Here is a 12,500-nt window from a genome sequence, read left to right as displayed (position 1 = left end):
GGGTTTTTTAAGTTGATTATGAGTTCCAGTAAACGCCAGGGTCGCGACAAGAAAGAAACCACTTCGCTCTTCGGGGAACCTGGTGAGTCGTGGTTTTGCGAATTTATAGAATGATTATGTGATTCTTAAAGTTTCAGGATTTGGAACTTCAGATTTAATGCAGAATTATTTGTTTGTATTGTTAAACATTGTCACATTGTCTATTGGATTTATTTTACGTGGTAAAGGTTAGTCTACGGCGGTCTAGTGTATTTTAGTTTGTTGTATTTTTGGAAAATTTTCCTATTGATCGCAGTCATGCTGTGATTTCCCAGCTTCTAAATTGGGCAAATGCCAATAAACCTCATCCATATATTTGGTAAGATGTAGTTAGTCAAATGTTAAATTGCCAGGAACATCACGATCTATGTTACCAAAATGTTCATGTCGGAAGTTTGTGTTTGTGGCTGGAAGTGTGGAAGCCACATCATCACTGGCCTTTGTGGTGTGACCATAGATGTGTAGACTGGTAAGTTACAATTGGCTAAAAAAAAAAAAAAATTATGGTTATTTTTTTACATTTATTTTTTGTTTTGTTTTGATTTCGTTATGACCATTAATGTGTATTGTATTTTCAGTAGTAATAGGAAATAATTTGTTTTACATCTAAATTCCATTTATTAGCAGTTTCATTGATGACATTAGTAATATAGTTACAGTCCCCATTGGGAACTGTGTGCTATGTATAGGTATACATGTCCATTTTTTTTTGAATGAATTGTGCAAATAAGTTCAGCTGATACTATCAACATTACTATGAACTGCTTATGATGGATACTGTCAACTTTGATTAGTTTTTAGTCTGTGCATCAATATTGGTCATGATAACCAAAAATGGTATAACATTTATTAAGGAAATTAGAGGTATATATTGCAAATAAACTGATAGCAACCATTGATTACTGTTATCAAGTATACATAAAGGGATGTTCAATAACCATGGCTAGAGGGGTTTGTGCAGAAGCTCCATAAAGCAGTTATAGTGGCATCAAGTTGTGAGAGTGCCAACAGGTGTGAAGGCAGCAGCACTTAATGCCACACCACTCCAATTACTGCCAATATCACCATCACTGGTTGGTGTTGGAGTTAAAACAATATAAGGTCAGTACACATCATGAGACTTTCATTAAAATGAGAATAGTGTCAGTGATACAGTACTTCTAGTGATTTAAAAGGAAAAATATGAAATATCAAATATGAAATTGAGTGGTTCTGCAGCTTTCAAAATTGTATTTAATATTTAGGGTGTTACCTTGTTTTAGTAATATCTCCAACCTATCCCATGTGTGTTAAGTTGTTGTGTCTTTAAATAAAAGTTAGAGTTGGAGACAAGTACCATACTCTTTTCAAGTCTTCATCAGTTCCTACCATTAAAACAAATTTAAATGCCAGTTTATTCTAACTCTGCCCCTGTATGAAAACTTGGAAACATGGTGAGATCCAGGTGTGAAAAATTGTGAACTATGGAAGACACTTTAAGTGTGCATTAATTGAAAATTTTTAAGTGTAATCACCTAAGTATTATGATTCATTGTACACATGGTACTCTCTTACCACTGATATGTAGGTGTGTAATTACATCCATCAGCTATACAGTCACATGTCATCTCTTTTTATATAATACTGTCAGTTGTGCAATCAGCCATTTATGGGGATAATGGGTGTGTTTTTGTCATACTTTTTTTGCTGACTTCTCCTCAGTAACCAGAAATGTATGTGGTCAAGGGGTAACATAGAATCAAGGTCTTTGATCCTCCAGCAAATGGAAAGTAGCATCTTAGTTATACAAACTGTGTCTAGAGCCTGGACTCTCCCTCAGAAATAGAATGTGAAAAGATTGCAGCTAGTGTGATGTGTGGATATGTTCCAGTTTTAAAGCTTTTGTACATTTTTCCCTGTAATATTTGTTAGGTTATTTGGTTAAATATTTGATATTTATTGAGACATTTATTTTGAAATTTATGTTTTTGGTTTATCTGGCTGTTTTCTTTAATATATCAATCTTAGCTTTGCCTCTAAGTGATTTTGAGTAAACTCTGTGGAATTCCACGTAAGTACAACAGAAGCTGAAAACAGTCATATATTAGCGAGGGTTGTAATGCTCAGGTAAGCTTCTTTTTATATTTTTTTTATATGGAAAACAGTTGATTTAATAAAGTCATTCTGTAAAAAAGCATACTATATCCTTTTTAATTTAGTTATTTATAAAAGATATCTTACTGTTACTTGTTTGCTAAGAACAAATGAATTTGACATTTATATTTAATGTTAAGTAATCAGAAGAATATAGATCAGTGTTGTTACATAAAACCCTGTAATAGATGGTTGTTATAATTATCATGTATTATAAAAAAAAAATATTGATTACTTTTGAAAACTGTTAATGTCGTGACCAATACTGTATATTTATTTTTGAAAAATGTTTATATATTCCCTGTAATATTTTCTGATTGAGAATTTTTTTATAATGAAATTCAAATTGTTGTTTATATTTTGGGTATTTACTTTTAACAACATAGGAATTGCCTTGAGCTGGACAGTGCAAAAATTTTTATGTGTTGGGGTACATAACAATTCAAAGTGATTTCTTAGTGATTCAGACCTTTTCTGTCAACAGATTTGGATGAAACACTTTTGTCTTCAACTGTAAGGCAGTGATGGAAGGTGGTACTTTAACCCCATCTACAAACCGACCACAGAGGAAGAACTATCATGGCTACCAACCCCAGGGACAGCACTGGATGACCCCAGAGATATCTGCTCAATTGCAGGTTTGTAACCAGCTACGTAAAGCATCAGAAGCAACAAATAAACCCGAAGATCACGAGGCATACCAAGCACAATGCAGAAAAGTGCACAGTATGATGGAGGAAAGCAAGGCCAGTCTTGGTTTAGTCCACTTACCTGCACTTCCTTCTCAGTATGGTTATGGACGGCAGAATGAACATGGGTACAATGGCTATCAGCCCACAGGCCCAATGAGAAATTCTAACTTCCAGCAAGGTTCTGGGAAATATTTTCAGGGAAATAACAGGAAACCCATCTCTTGTGGACCTTGCAATCGAACATTTTTCAATAAGCAGAAACTTGAAGAACACCTTAAAGAGCATGTTGAATGCCCATTTCCCGAGTGCAAATTAAGTGCACATATCAAGGTCATTGACCAACACATAAATAACCAACATATGCTTGTTAATTTTGCTTCCTTACAAATTGATGATGAAACATGGATTTCAGAGAGAAAGAAACGTTTTCCAAGTATTCAGAGAGCAGAATTACGAAGAGCAGAACAAATAGAAAAACTGAAGAGGGGAGAGAAGTTGGGTTTAAATAAAAAACCTTTTAAAAGTAAAATCAAAAGTATTACTAGTAAGAATGAAAATGATACAGCAGGTGCCGGCAGTGCAACTACAGGTGTTAAACGAGAGCGGCCACAGAACGAGAGTGGCAAAGATGAAGGCAAACGCAAAGGGAAATTCAGGAGGAAAAGACAAGAACAGGAATCATTCAACAAGCCATCTCAGCCAGTCATGAAAGTAGACCTTTTAGATTCGGATGATGAAACGAGGGATGGTTTGCGTGCCTTCAGAGGAACCAAATGCTTTTATGAAGAATTAGGAGAAGTCAGTTACTTTGGAAACAAGAGCATAAATGTTGATAAAGAGGACTCTGCAGAACCAGAGGAGAATATTGTAATAAGTGATGATGAGGACTGGCAGGATGAAGACAATAAGGCAGCAGATACTAAAGGGGCACTTATTTTAGGAGGTGCTCTGGGATCTTTAATGGGTGCATACTCCGACTCAGAAGATGAAAGTACTGATGAAGCAGTTACTAGTCGAGGGAAAGATAACCCACAGTCTGTGCCAAAGAAAATTGATGAAGGTTCCTCTTCAAAGGTTAAAGCAGATGCCTCTGTTGAAGTTGCAAAGAGCCAAGATAAGTCTGTTGATATTGCAGGGACCCAAGATATGTTAGTTGAGGTTGCAAAACAAGATTCTTCTGCCAATGCCGAGGTAAAGCAAGATACAGAACAAAGAAACGAATCTACATGCAGAACAAGAAATAGAAGGATGCAACGCAAAAAGGTTCCAAAAGGACCCCCCAAACCTCACAAATTGCCACGAAGACGTAAGACTCTCCTGGAGAAACTTCTGCAAGCAGATATTATACATGAGAGGAATGTAATTCTACAGTGTGTGCGATTTGTTTTAGAGAATAACTTTTTTGATGGTAAAAATAGTGTTGGTGATAAGAAAATAAATGATAGTAGTAAAGCAGAAAAGGAGAGTAAGAAAATAAATGATAGTAGTAAAGCAGAAAAGGAGAGTAAGAAAATAAATGATAGTAGTAAAGCAGAAAAGGAGAGTAAGAAAATAAATGATAGTAGTAAAGCAGAAAAGGAGAGTAAGAAAATAAATGATAGTAGTAAAGCAGAAAAGGAGAGTAAGAAAATAAATGATAGTAGTAAAGCAGAAAAGGAGAGTGAAGATTGCACTGTAAAAGAACATAAAAAATCAGACACAGTACAGCCACCAAAAGAAGGCAATAGTTCACAAATCAGTAACATATCAGCAATTACTGACAAAGACAATCAGGAAGAGAAACATGTGACGTGTAAAGATTTAGGACATCAAATTAGCAGTGAAAATAGCAAAACTGTTAAAGGCATAAAGAATGAATGTGATAGTAATAAGAAAGCAGCAAGGAGGTTGAAAAAGCAACTATTAGAAGATGATGCAGCTCTTAGTGCCCCCAAAAGAAGAAAAAGTGATACTGAAGAACTTTCTAATGGTGAGGAAATTAAAAATGAAGTAGAAGTTAAGAGAATGAAGTTGAGTGAAGAGGAACAGTCATCAGTTGTGGTTAATGCGGATACCATCATCAATGGAGAAAAAATTGATGAGAAGAAAGAAAGTGCAGCCATTGAAACAGATAGTAAAAGTGATTCACAGAGTAAAAACAATGATGAGTCAATGGCATGTGAAGAGGTACAAGAAAAGATAACTGACAAGGGACAAGAAAGCTTATTAGAAGTTAAAAAAATGAAGTTTAGTGAAGAGGAAAAGTCAGTGGATGTGATTAGTAAGAATACTATAAGCAATGGAGAGAAAGATGATGAGAAAAAAGAAAGTGAAGTAAGTGAAACAGATGATAATAGTGAAGAATTGAAAGAGAGTAATATAGAAATTGCAAATCATAAAGAGCAAAAGGAAATGGAGAATAACATTACAGACTCGTAGACTGAAAACAATGTGTAGTCAATGGAATGAGAAAAGGTATTAGAAAAGATAACTAACAAAGAACCGGAAGGCTTAGAACTGTCTCAGACAATATATAGTAATTGTTAACATAATTCATAACACTAGAAAGGAAAACAAGCTAGCAACACAACAGATCTTTTTAAAAATACCTGGAGTGTGGTATGAGATGCTATTTGCAGAATATGTAATGAGTTTCATTGTCTTTAATATACTATTGTGCATTATTTCTTTGTAAAGAAATGTAAAATCAGTTTTTTTTTTTTTTTTCAGTCTTTTGTTTTTAGCTGAAGATATTTTTATTATGTTTCATTATAGATATCTTAGAATGACTGTTTTTCTGTTTGAAAGAAGAAACTCCTATTAGCTATTTTTTTTTCAAATATATATATTCAGTGTTATTAAACCAACTCATTTATGTGAAATAAACCATTAAAAAATATATTTCATTTATTTTTCCTCTTCCCCAGAGAAATTATAAATTAAAATGGTACCCAATTTTGGAAAGAACTAAATAATTGAGATACTACTTTACTCTTAAACTAATTTTAGAAGTTACCGCAGGAGCCCTTTAAGTATAGAAAACATATTCAGATTAATTTGATATTGTAGTGTTTTTTTTGTTTTTTTTATTTTGTGTTTGTTATATTCAGTAAAAGTTATGATGTCCATTACTAGCTTATTCAAAGAAAGAAAGAAAAAAATTAGCCCTCCTTTTTCACATTTACAAATATTCATATACATATAAAATAATCACAAGTAATTAGAATAGTAAGTGGAACAAACAAATTGGAGAACAGTACACTGCCAATGAGGTACGTGCTTTTCTCTTGGCAGTGACCTTTAGTGATCAAAAGGAAAGAAGCAATTCTTATTTACTTTTGAGAGAAATATATGAAAGAAATATAACATTTTGTAAACTACATTAAAAGAACAGATGCCAAAGTTACCTGTAATAGCTATGCGAGGAAATACTGTAAACAAAAAAGTGCACAGTACAGGAAAGATTGAAGAAGTAAGGTATATATGGAACAAAAAAAACAATGTGAATACTAAAAGCATAAAAGCATGACTAGTCACAGCTTTCATATGTGAAATGGGATCCTTACAGGAAGTTGAACTCCTGTGTAGTGGATCACTTTAGAAATAACTAGCTACTGCAGTTCAAAGACTTTACATTTATGTACAGACTTTCAGCAAAGGACAATTATGAGATAAGTATTTTTCTTCCCTTTTGCACAGATGTAGCAACTTTACCAAGAAGTGACCGAGCAGGATACAACAAACGGGAAATAATATCTGCTATTATAAGAAATGCTTGGTCAGCAGCACAGAAATGGACAATAGCAAGGAAAGCTGGAGGAGTAGAACTTAAAAAAGTGGCAGATGCAGTTGTCAGTGCTCGTGGTGAGGATGAATTGAAACCAGAGATTCACAATGCTGCTTTACAGCTCAAGTCTTCAGTTAGCAAAATGGTAATGAGCCCTGATTAATGAAATATTGAAAAGTCTACATACTGTATATTTACAATGTCATAAAATAGTTTTTCTTGATTATAATTTTTTAAAAATTTAATAGAAAATGATTTATGTATTTGTTAGTTTATTTTATTCATGAGTTACTTTTCCCCTGCTAGCAAGCATGTGTAAGAATACTAGATGACTTACTAGAAGAGATGAAGAAGTTACAGAAGCTATACTGTAAGGATGGCGATTATCCACTTTTTTCAACTCTCACACTTGAGCAGATGGGTAAGACCTTTTAAGTGTACATAAACAGATAAATAAACAAGTAAAATACGCACGCACGCACACGCACGCACGCACGCACGCACGCACGCACGCACGCACGCACGCACGCACACACACACATACACACACACACACACACACACACACACACACACACACACACACACACACAAAAAAAAAAAACCTCCTAAATCCAGTATCCTTGTAGCCTGCAAAATTATGATGCTAAAACCCCACACATAAATCTTGTTCATAGTTAGGTCAAATATCACAAAAAAAAAACTCTCCAGAACCTAGGAACACAGCAAACGCCACAAGGCATAGATTCAATCAAAGAAGATACCAAAACACAATTTCTAATGGTTAACAACATTAGCTAGTAGCAGCTGTTGGGTATTTTTAAATTATACTGCATAACTGGAGTATCAAAACAAATGAATTCAGTATAGAAATACATATGCCATTTGTATGTGTATATAAATTAAGGTGACTGTAATATTAGAATGATATTAGCTATTATTGACTTTTCTTTTAGTTGCATGGAAGATGACAGCATGATATAGAATTGTAATAATGGCAGAACAGTTGTGTATATTGAGGCTTTTTGTTGATGCATAAAGAACATGTTTATTGCAACATTTCTTACAGTAAACATTGCATATTTAGGCAATTTTACAGGTTTACATAAGCTATATTTCATATACATCTGTGTGTAATCAAAGACAGCATTTTTTTTTTTTTTTTTACTTTTCATCCACAGATTTCCCAGATTCATGATTATATTTACTTTCAGTGTCTGTACTAGAAAGTGTGTGTGAAGACTACAGAAAAGAAACAGAGGTGAAGGCAGGAGTGTGTGCTCCATTACCCTTCACAAGTTCACCGGACACGCTCAGCACGGTCATTACGCTTTGGTCACATCATGCCCATGTTGTTACCCATCAGTACCCCCTTAAACTTCTGCTCAGGGAGACTCAGCAGTTGTGATTCTGTGATTCGCTCAATAGACAATTAAATCCAAAAATTAAGGAGTCTGCTTACAAAGTTTTTTTTTTTTTTTTTTTTGCTGAATATGGTATTTATTTAGTGTTATAACCAGTCTCAGATATACATATTATCAGTTAATCACAACTTAATTCAACATCTATTGACTGGAAACTTTTTTTTCTTTTAATATAATTTCAAACACTTCTAAGAATGAACTTTATACATTTTGATAATGATAAATGTATACTCTTTTATTATCTACTCAAATTCAAATATTTTATAATGAATGAAATGTTATGATGACTCCTTAGTTAACAATTAGATTCTGTCACCATTGTGCAAGTAAATTTGACACATGTAAAATGTAGATTGCTTGATGCAGTGGGAAGTAAAATCATCAGAAAATAAGTCTATTAAAATACATATATTTATAAAAAATATAACAAAACTTAATCTTATACAAAAACTATTACAAAAGTTTATACACCGGACTAGAGTATGGAATAAAAACTTGTAAATTTAACTTGATTTTTTTTTTTTATTCCCCTCATATGATCACTATGACAATTTCAAACACTTTTCAGGTAACTCCTCATCACTATCGGATAACTCTTGAAAATCTTGAGGTATATACATCTCACATTTAATCTTGTCGTAACTGATGGTTTCAAATCTACTTTTCACATTTGTATTTTTGATGTTAGATAGCTCTCTATCAGCATCTAGCTCCCAGGCTCTTTTGCACAAGCCTTTGCGGAAAACCATGCCATGAAAGTGTGTTAGCTTTTCATATTTTACCCTAGAAAATCCAAGAAAACCTAGGGTAATTTTCCATAATTTATAAAGATGTACATTTGCATTCTGGTGTTTACTATCAGGAGTGATAATGCACAAAAGACCATTAGGCTTGAGGAGATTATAAGCTTTTTCACAACAACGAAATCTCTGCTTGGGTGATGGTATATACTCAAGCAGAAGGCAAAACACCACAACATCAAAAAACCCTTTTCTTAAACATCTAATTCTGTTACTTTCATCACTTTCACTCTTCTTGTCCATTTCTTCACACTCTTTTTCTTTCACATCACTTTCACTTTTACTATTACTTGTTACATTTTCAGAGACTTGCAAATCTGTGTCTATTTTCTCATCTGACTTGCTGTTTGGGGTGGTTTTCTGTTCCTTTTCTACAGAACTTCTCGCCTTATCAACATCACTCTTAGCACTCTCTGAAGCCGTTTCTAGAGCCTCTAAGGAAGGCTCTCTCCCCCCACTTTCATTGTGATTCTTTCTTTCATCTTTTATTGGAGTTGCCTCCTCGGTTAGTTCCACACCAAGAAAATCACACTGTTTAACAGACTGGAATTCAAATAAATATAGTAGTTTAGAACATAAATTATTTTTCACCTAACTATACTGCAGTTTAATAAATAGAAAAGTTTAGAACATTGATTATTTTTCACCTAACTATACTGCAATTTTATATAATAAGAAAATATTAATTTTGAGGTATAGTACTTACTGGTTGGGCTGGGTACAAATCAATTGCAGTAACTTCATAATGTTCATATACAGAAAATGGGTTATAGCAGCTGCCAACATCCAACAGCTGCAATTTCTCATGCTCTCTGTAAAATAAAAATAAAAATAATTTTTATTATTATTATAACCATTTAGTGTAAGTTATGGAACATAATATGAGAAAAAACAAATAAACAAATTAAACAGTATTTTTCAATTTCATACAACATACAGAAATATGAAAGCAATATATTACTTCTGAAGACAACCATCTGAAGCATCACATTCCATTTCTAATCCTAGGTGCGTTAATTTACGGAGTTCTTTTTGAGTTACACGCGTCATTTCTCCTTTTCGATAATACTGTATTATAGCATTGTTAACCCATGTAACCCGTGAAGTGTTGATCTGTTGAGATAATTAGGGCTAGAAAATTTTTAAGGCACAAAAATACAATGAGGAATGATTTATCTTGTGCATCAAAATATACTGAAGGCAGGAAGAAATAAGTGATTCCAAGAAACTTGATAAACCATCTAATTACTTGCTGTGTAGATTCCCAGTGGTTGGTGGCAAGACTATGCATTGCACTTGCATAAGTACGTAACACATCCTCATGCTGGATGTGATCCTTCCAAACTTCAACTTCATCTTCACCTGGGAAAATGCAAATAACTTTAGTTTATTCACTACTGCATAAAACAATTGTACAACTGTATTATTTATGTATCTAGATGTCCCTCCAAAGAGTAAATCTTTTGGGCTTACATAGGTGAATGTTTAAAAATTTCAGAGGTTTTAACATGGAAAGGGGCTTTTGGTGTGCAGATTTGCAAAAGCAGTGTGAAAACTATAATTACTAACAACTGAGGGGAGGGGGATAAAAAAAAAAGTCCTTTATTACTGTTTTTTATTTATTTACAAAACATGTAGTAAAATGAATTTAGAAGGCATCCTTTAGATTATTATTCAGAGTAGGCAAAGTTGCAGTGGAATAATAGATTGAATGTTATTTCATGTATTACTGAATTTTCCTCTTTCTATGACCAAAACCGTTATAGTGGCAGGTTATGCTTAACCAATATATTTTAAGATAAACATATTCTGATACTATTCTGTCATACTGGATGAGAGGAATTGTCCAAAATTTTACAACAACCATCAAAAGTCTCCTTCATATTTTCACAACCTTGTTCGTGTGGATGCTGTGGTTATGAACCCACCTGCTGCCTTCTACATGTTACTGGGCTTCTAGAATATGAAGTTTTGCACAAGTGAATTTTAGACAGCATTATGTTGAACTTGATATTTATTAATCGTTCCTGTTAATGACAATCCTAAAATTCACGTACGACTGCTACAGTTGACGATCATTACATATCACATAAGACTACTGCAGTTATATGTTCTACTGTATTCTAGATTTTTCTGAATTATTCAAAGATAAAAACTCCAAGATTTTTGTCAACCATTCCGGAAGAAAAACACTAACTGCCAACTGTCATGAAACAAACTAGCAGGAATTCCAGACTAACTTGATACGGTCTTAATTTACAGTGTCATGCCGTAATGTTTCGAGGCAGAACCGGTAAGCATCTAAAGGTAAAAAATCACAGCAATTGCTCATTCATATCTCCTGTTCTCTCCCGCAAAGCTCAAATACCCCCGCGGTGCTCCCCTGGGAAGATGTCCTTCCCTCTCACATGTCACGCAGCGACTGACCTTAAAACCCGCACAACGAGCTCGACCTCCCATCCCCTCGTGAAAACCCAACCCCATTACCCTGCCTGCACCGCTTCCTGAGCCTCCTGTGCGTGCTTTTGACGACCTCGGCGAGCCTCCTGCCCTCGCCGTCCATCTCGTCTCGACGTGTTTCGGCCACGAGTCCCACGGCCACACTGCCCTCGTTCATTTTGATTCCCGGCTATTTGGGGATTCTGGGTGGGTTCGGGAGTGCCGGCGGGGTGGATTTCATCGTTCATACGGGCTCGGGAGGTGAAACTTTTATACTATTTATTCAACTTCATAGGGACATGTGTTCACTGTGGGTCCGTGAGCTCTGGCAAATATGTCACTAAAGTGTAATGCCTAATTGCGCTTGATAATTCAGTAAAAGTCTCTCAAATGACTTGAAGAATTTCAAAAACACAATTTAAACCATTTAAGACACTAGAAGGCAGTGAAACTAGGAAAAAAGTGGTGGTACTTATTTGTCAGAGGAAGTGGATATTTTCCCGTGTTAATCCCAAACAATGGCGCAAGGGGACATGTGAATGCCGCTCAGGTGGAGAAAAACTCTTGCGTTGGAGTCAGAGGGATACATTTTCTGTCTATCCACACAGGTTAGTGTATTCTGTTAGTTCTGTAGGTGCTGTTTACTGGGTGATTGCCCTTGCGTTTGAGGAGGAATGGCCAGGAACGGGTTCTTTATGGTGGCATCTTCTGAGATTCAAACTTCCCTCGTTTGGACTGAAGGGTCGACATTTAGCAGGGATTTTTCCAAGATGCAAATGGAGTTATGAAAAACTACCTGTATAATTTGGAGCGTCACTGAGAGTTGAATGATAGTCCAGAAATCCCCATATGCATTTGGAGCTGTGATTAAGTAATGGAAGTGGACGGGAAAAAGTACGAATGTTGACATCATGTGCAGATTGTTTACTTTCCATTGATTGTGGTTTCGTTATTTACGTTTCCACTTTTGCAAAATTTGGTTGGGTGCTTGCCTCTGCTCTATGACTAGCCTAGCAGCCCAAAATCAGGGTCAGCAAAGAGACCATAAGTATAATCAGGGGTCAGTAAGAAGGAATTCAAAGTTTATGGAAATTGGCTAAGATGAATTACAGCCAAGTTTTGGCTTAATCAGAGAGAGTTCTTTTCGTGAACTTTACACGTTATTATTGTAGTTTCACTCTGACACCAGATACAAGGAATATGATAG

At 34.9% G+C, this 12,500-nt stretch overlaps 3 protein-coding genes across 5 annotated transcripts in view; 2 read left to right on the top strand and 1 right to left on the bottom strand.

Annotated features, from left to right (window-relative positions):
- LOC125034893 (vacuolar protein sorting-associated protein 72-like) overlaps positions 1-5,282 on the top strand; it is a 5,427-nt gene extending 145 nt beyond the window's left edge. The window contains exons 1-3 of the mRNA XM_047626941.1: positions 1-82; positions 2,657-4,410; positions 4,567-5,282. The exon at positions 1-82 is cut by the window's left edge and continues 145 nt beyond it. Of these exons, the coding sequence (XP_047482897.1) occupies positions 2,697-4,410; positions 4,567-5,282 (2,430 nt within the window). The 5' untranslated portion in view covers positions 1-82; positions 2,657-2,696. The remainder of the gene's footprint in view (positions 83-2,656; positions 4,411-4,566) is intronic.
- Positions 5,283-8,442: 3,160 nt separating this feature from the next.
- On the bottom strand, positions 8,443-11,617 carry LOC125035040 (S-adenosylmethionine sensor upstream of mTORC1-like). The gene is made up of 5 exons (XM_047627120.1): positions 11,342-11,617; positions 10,104-10,216; positions 9,816-9,967; positions 9,561-9,666; positions 8,443-9,397 (listed from the first exon to the last, which is right to left on the bottom strand). The coding sequence occupies exons 1-5, from the start codon at positions 11,469-11,471 to the stop codon at positions 8,597-8,599; spliced, it is 1,302 nt and encodes a 433-aa protein (XP_047483076.1). The 5' UTR covers positions 11,472-11,617; the 3' UTR covers positions 8,443-8,596.
- A 145-nt stretch (positions 11,618-11,762) lies between these two features.
- LOC125035039 (DDB1- and CUL4-associated factor 1-like) overlaps positions 11,763-12,500 on the top strand; it is a 17,589-nt gene continuing 16,851 nt past the window's right edge. For 2 of the 3 annotated variants that reach the window (XM_047627119.1, XM_047627117.1), the window contains exon 1: positions 11,763-11,901. The gene's annotated coding sequence lies outside the window, so the exon portion shown is untranslated. Of the gene's footprint in view, positions 11,902-12,034; positions 12,354-12,500 lie in introns of those variants that run through there. The other variant, XM_047627118.1, reaches the window with a different exon arrangement.

The sequence above is a fragment of the Penaeus chinensis genome, chromosome 19, assembly GCF_019202785.1.
Source record: "Penaeus chinensis breed Huanghai No. 1 chromosome 19, ASM1920278v2, whole genome shotgun sequence".
Lineage (NCBI taxonomy): Eukaryota > Metazoa > Arthropoda > Malacostraca > Decapoda > Penaeidae > Penaeus > Penaeus chinensis.
This window is presented reverse-complemented; position numbering and strand designations above follow the sequence as displayed.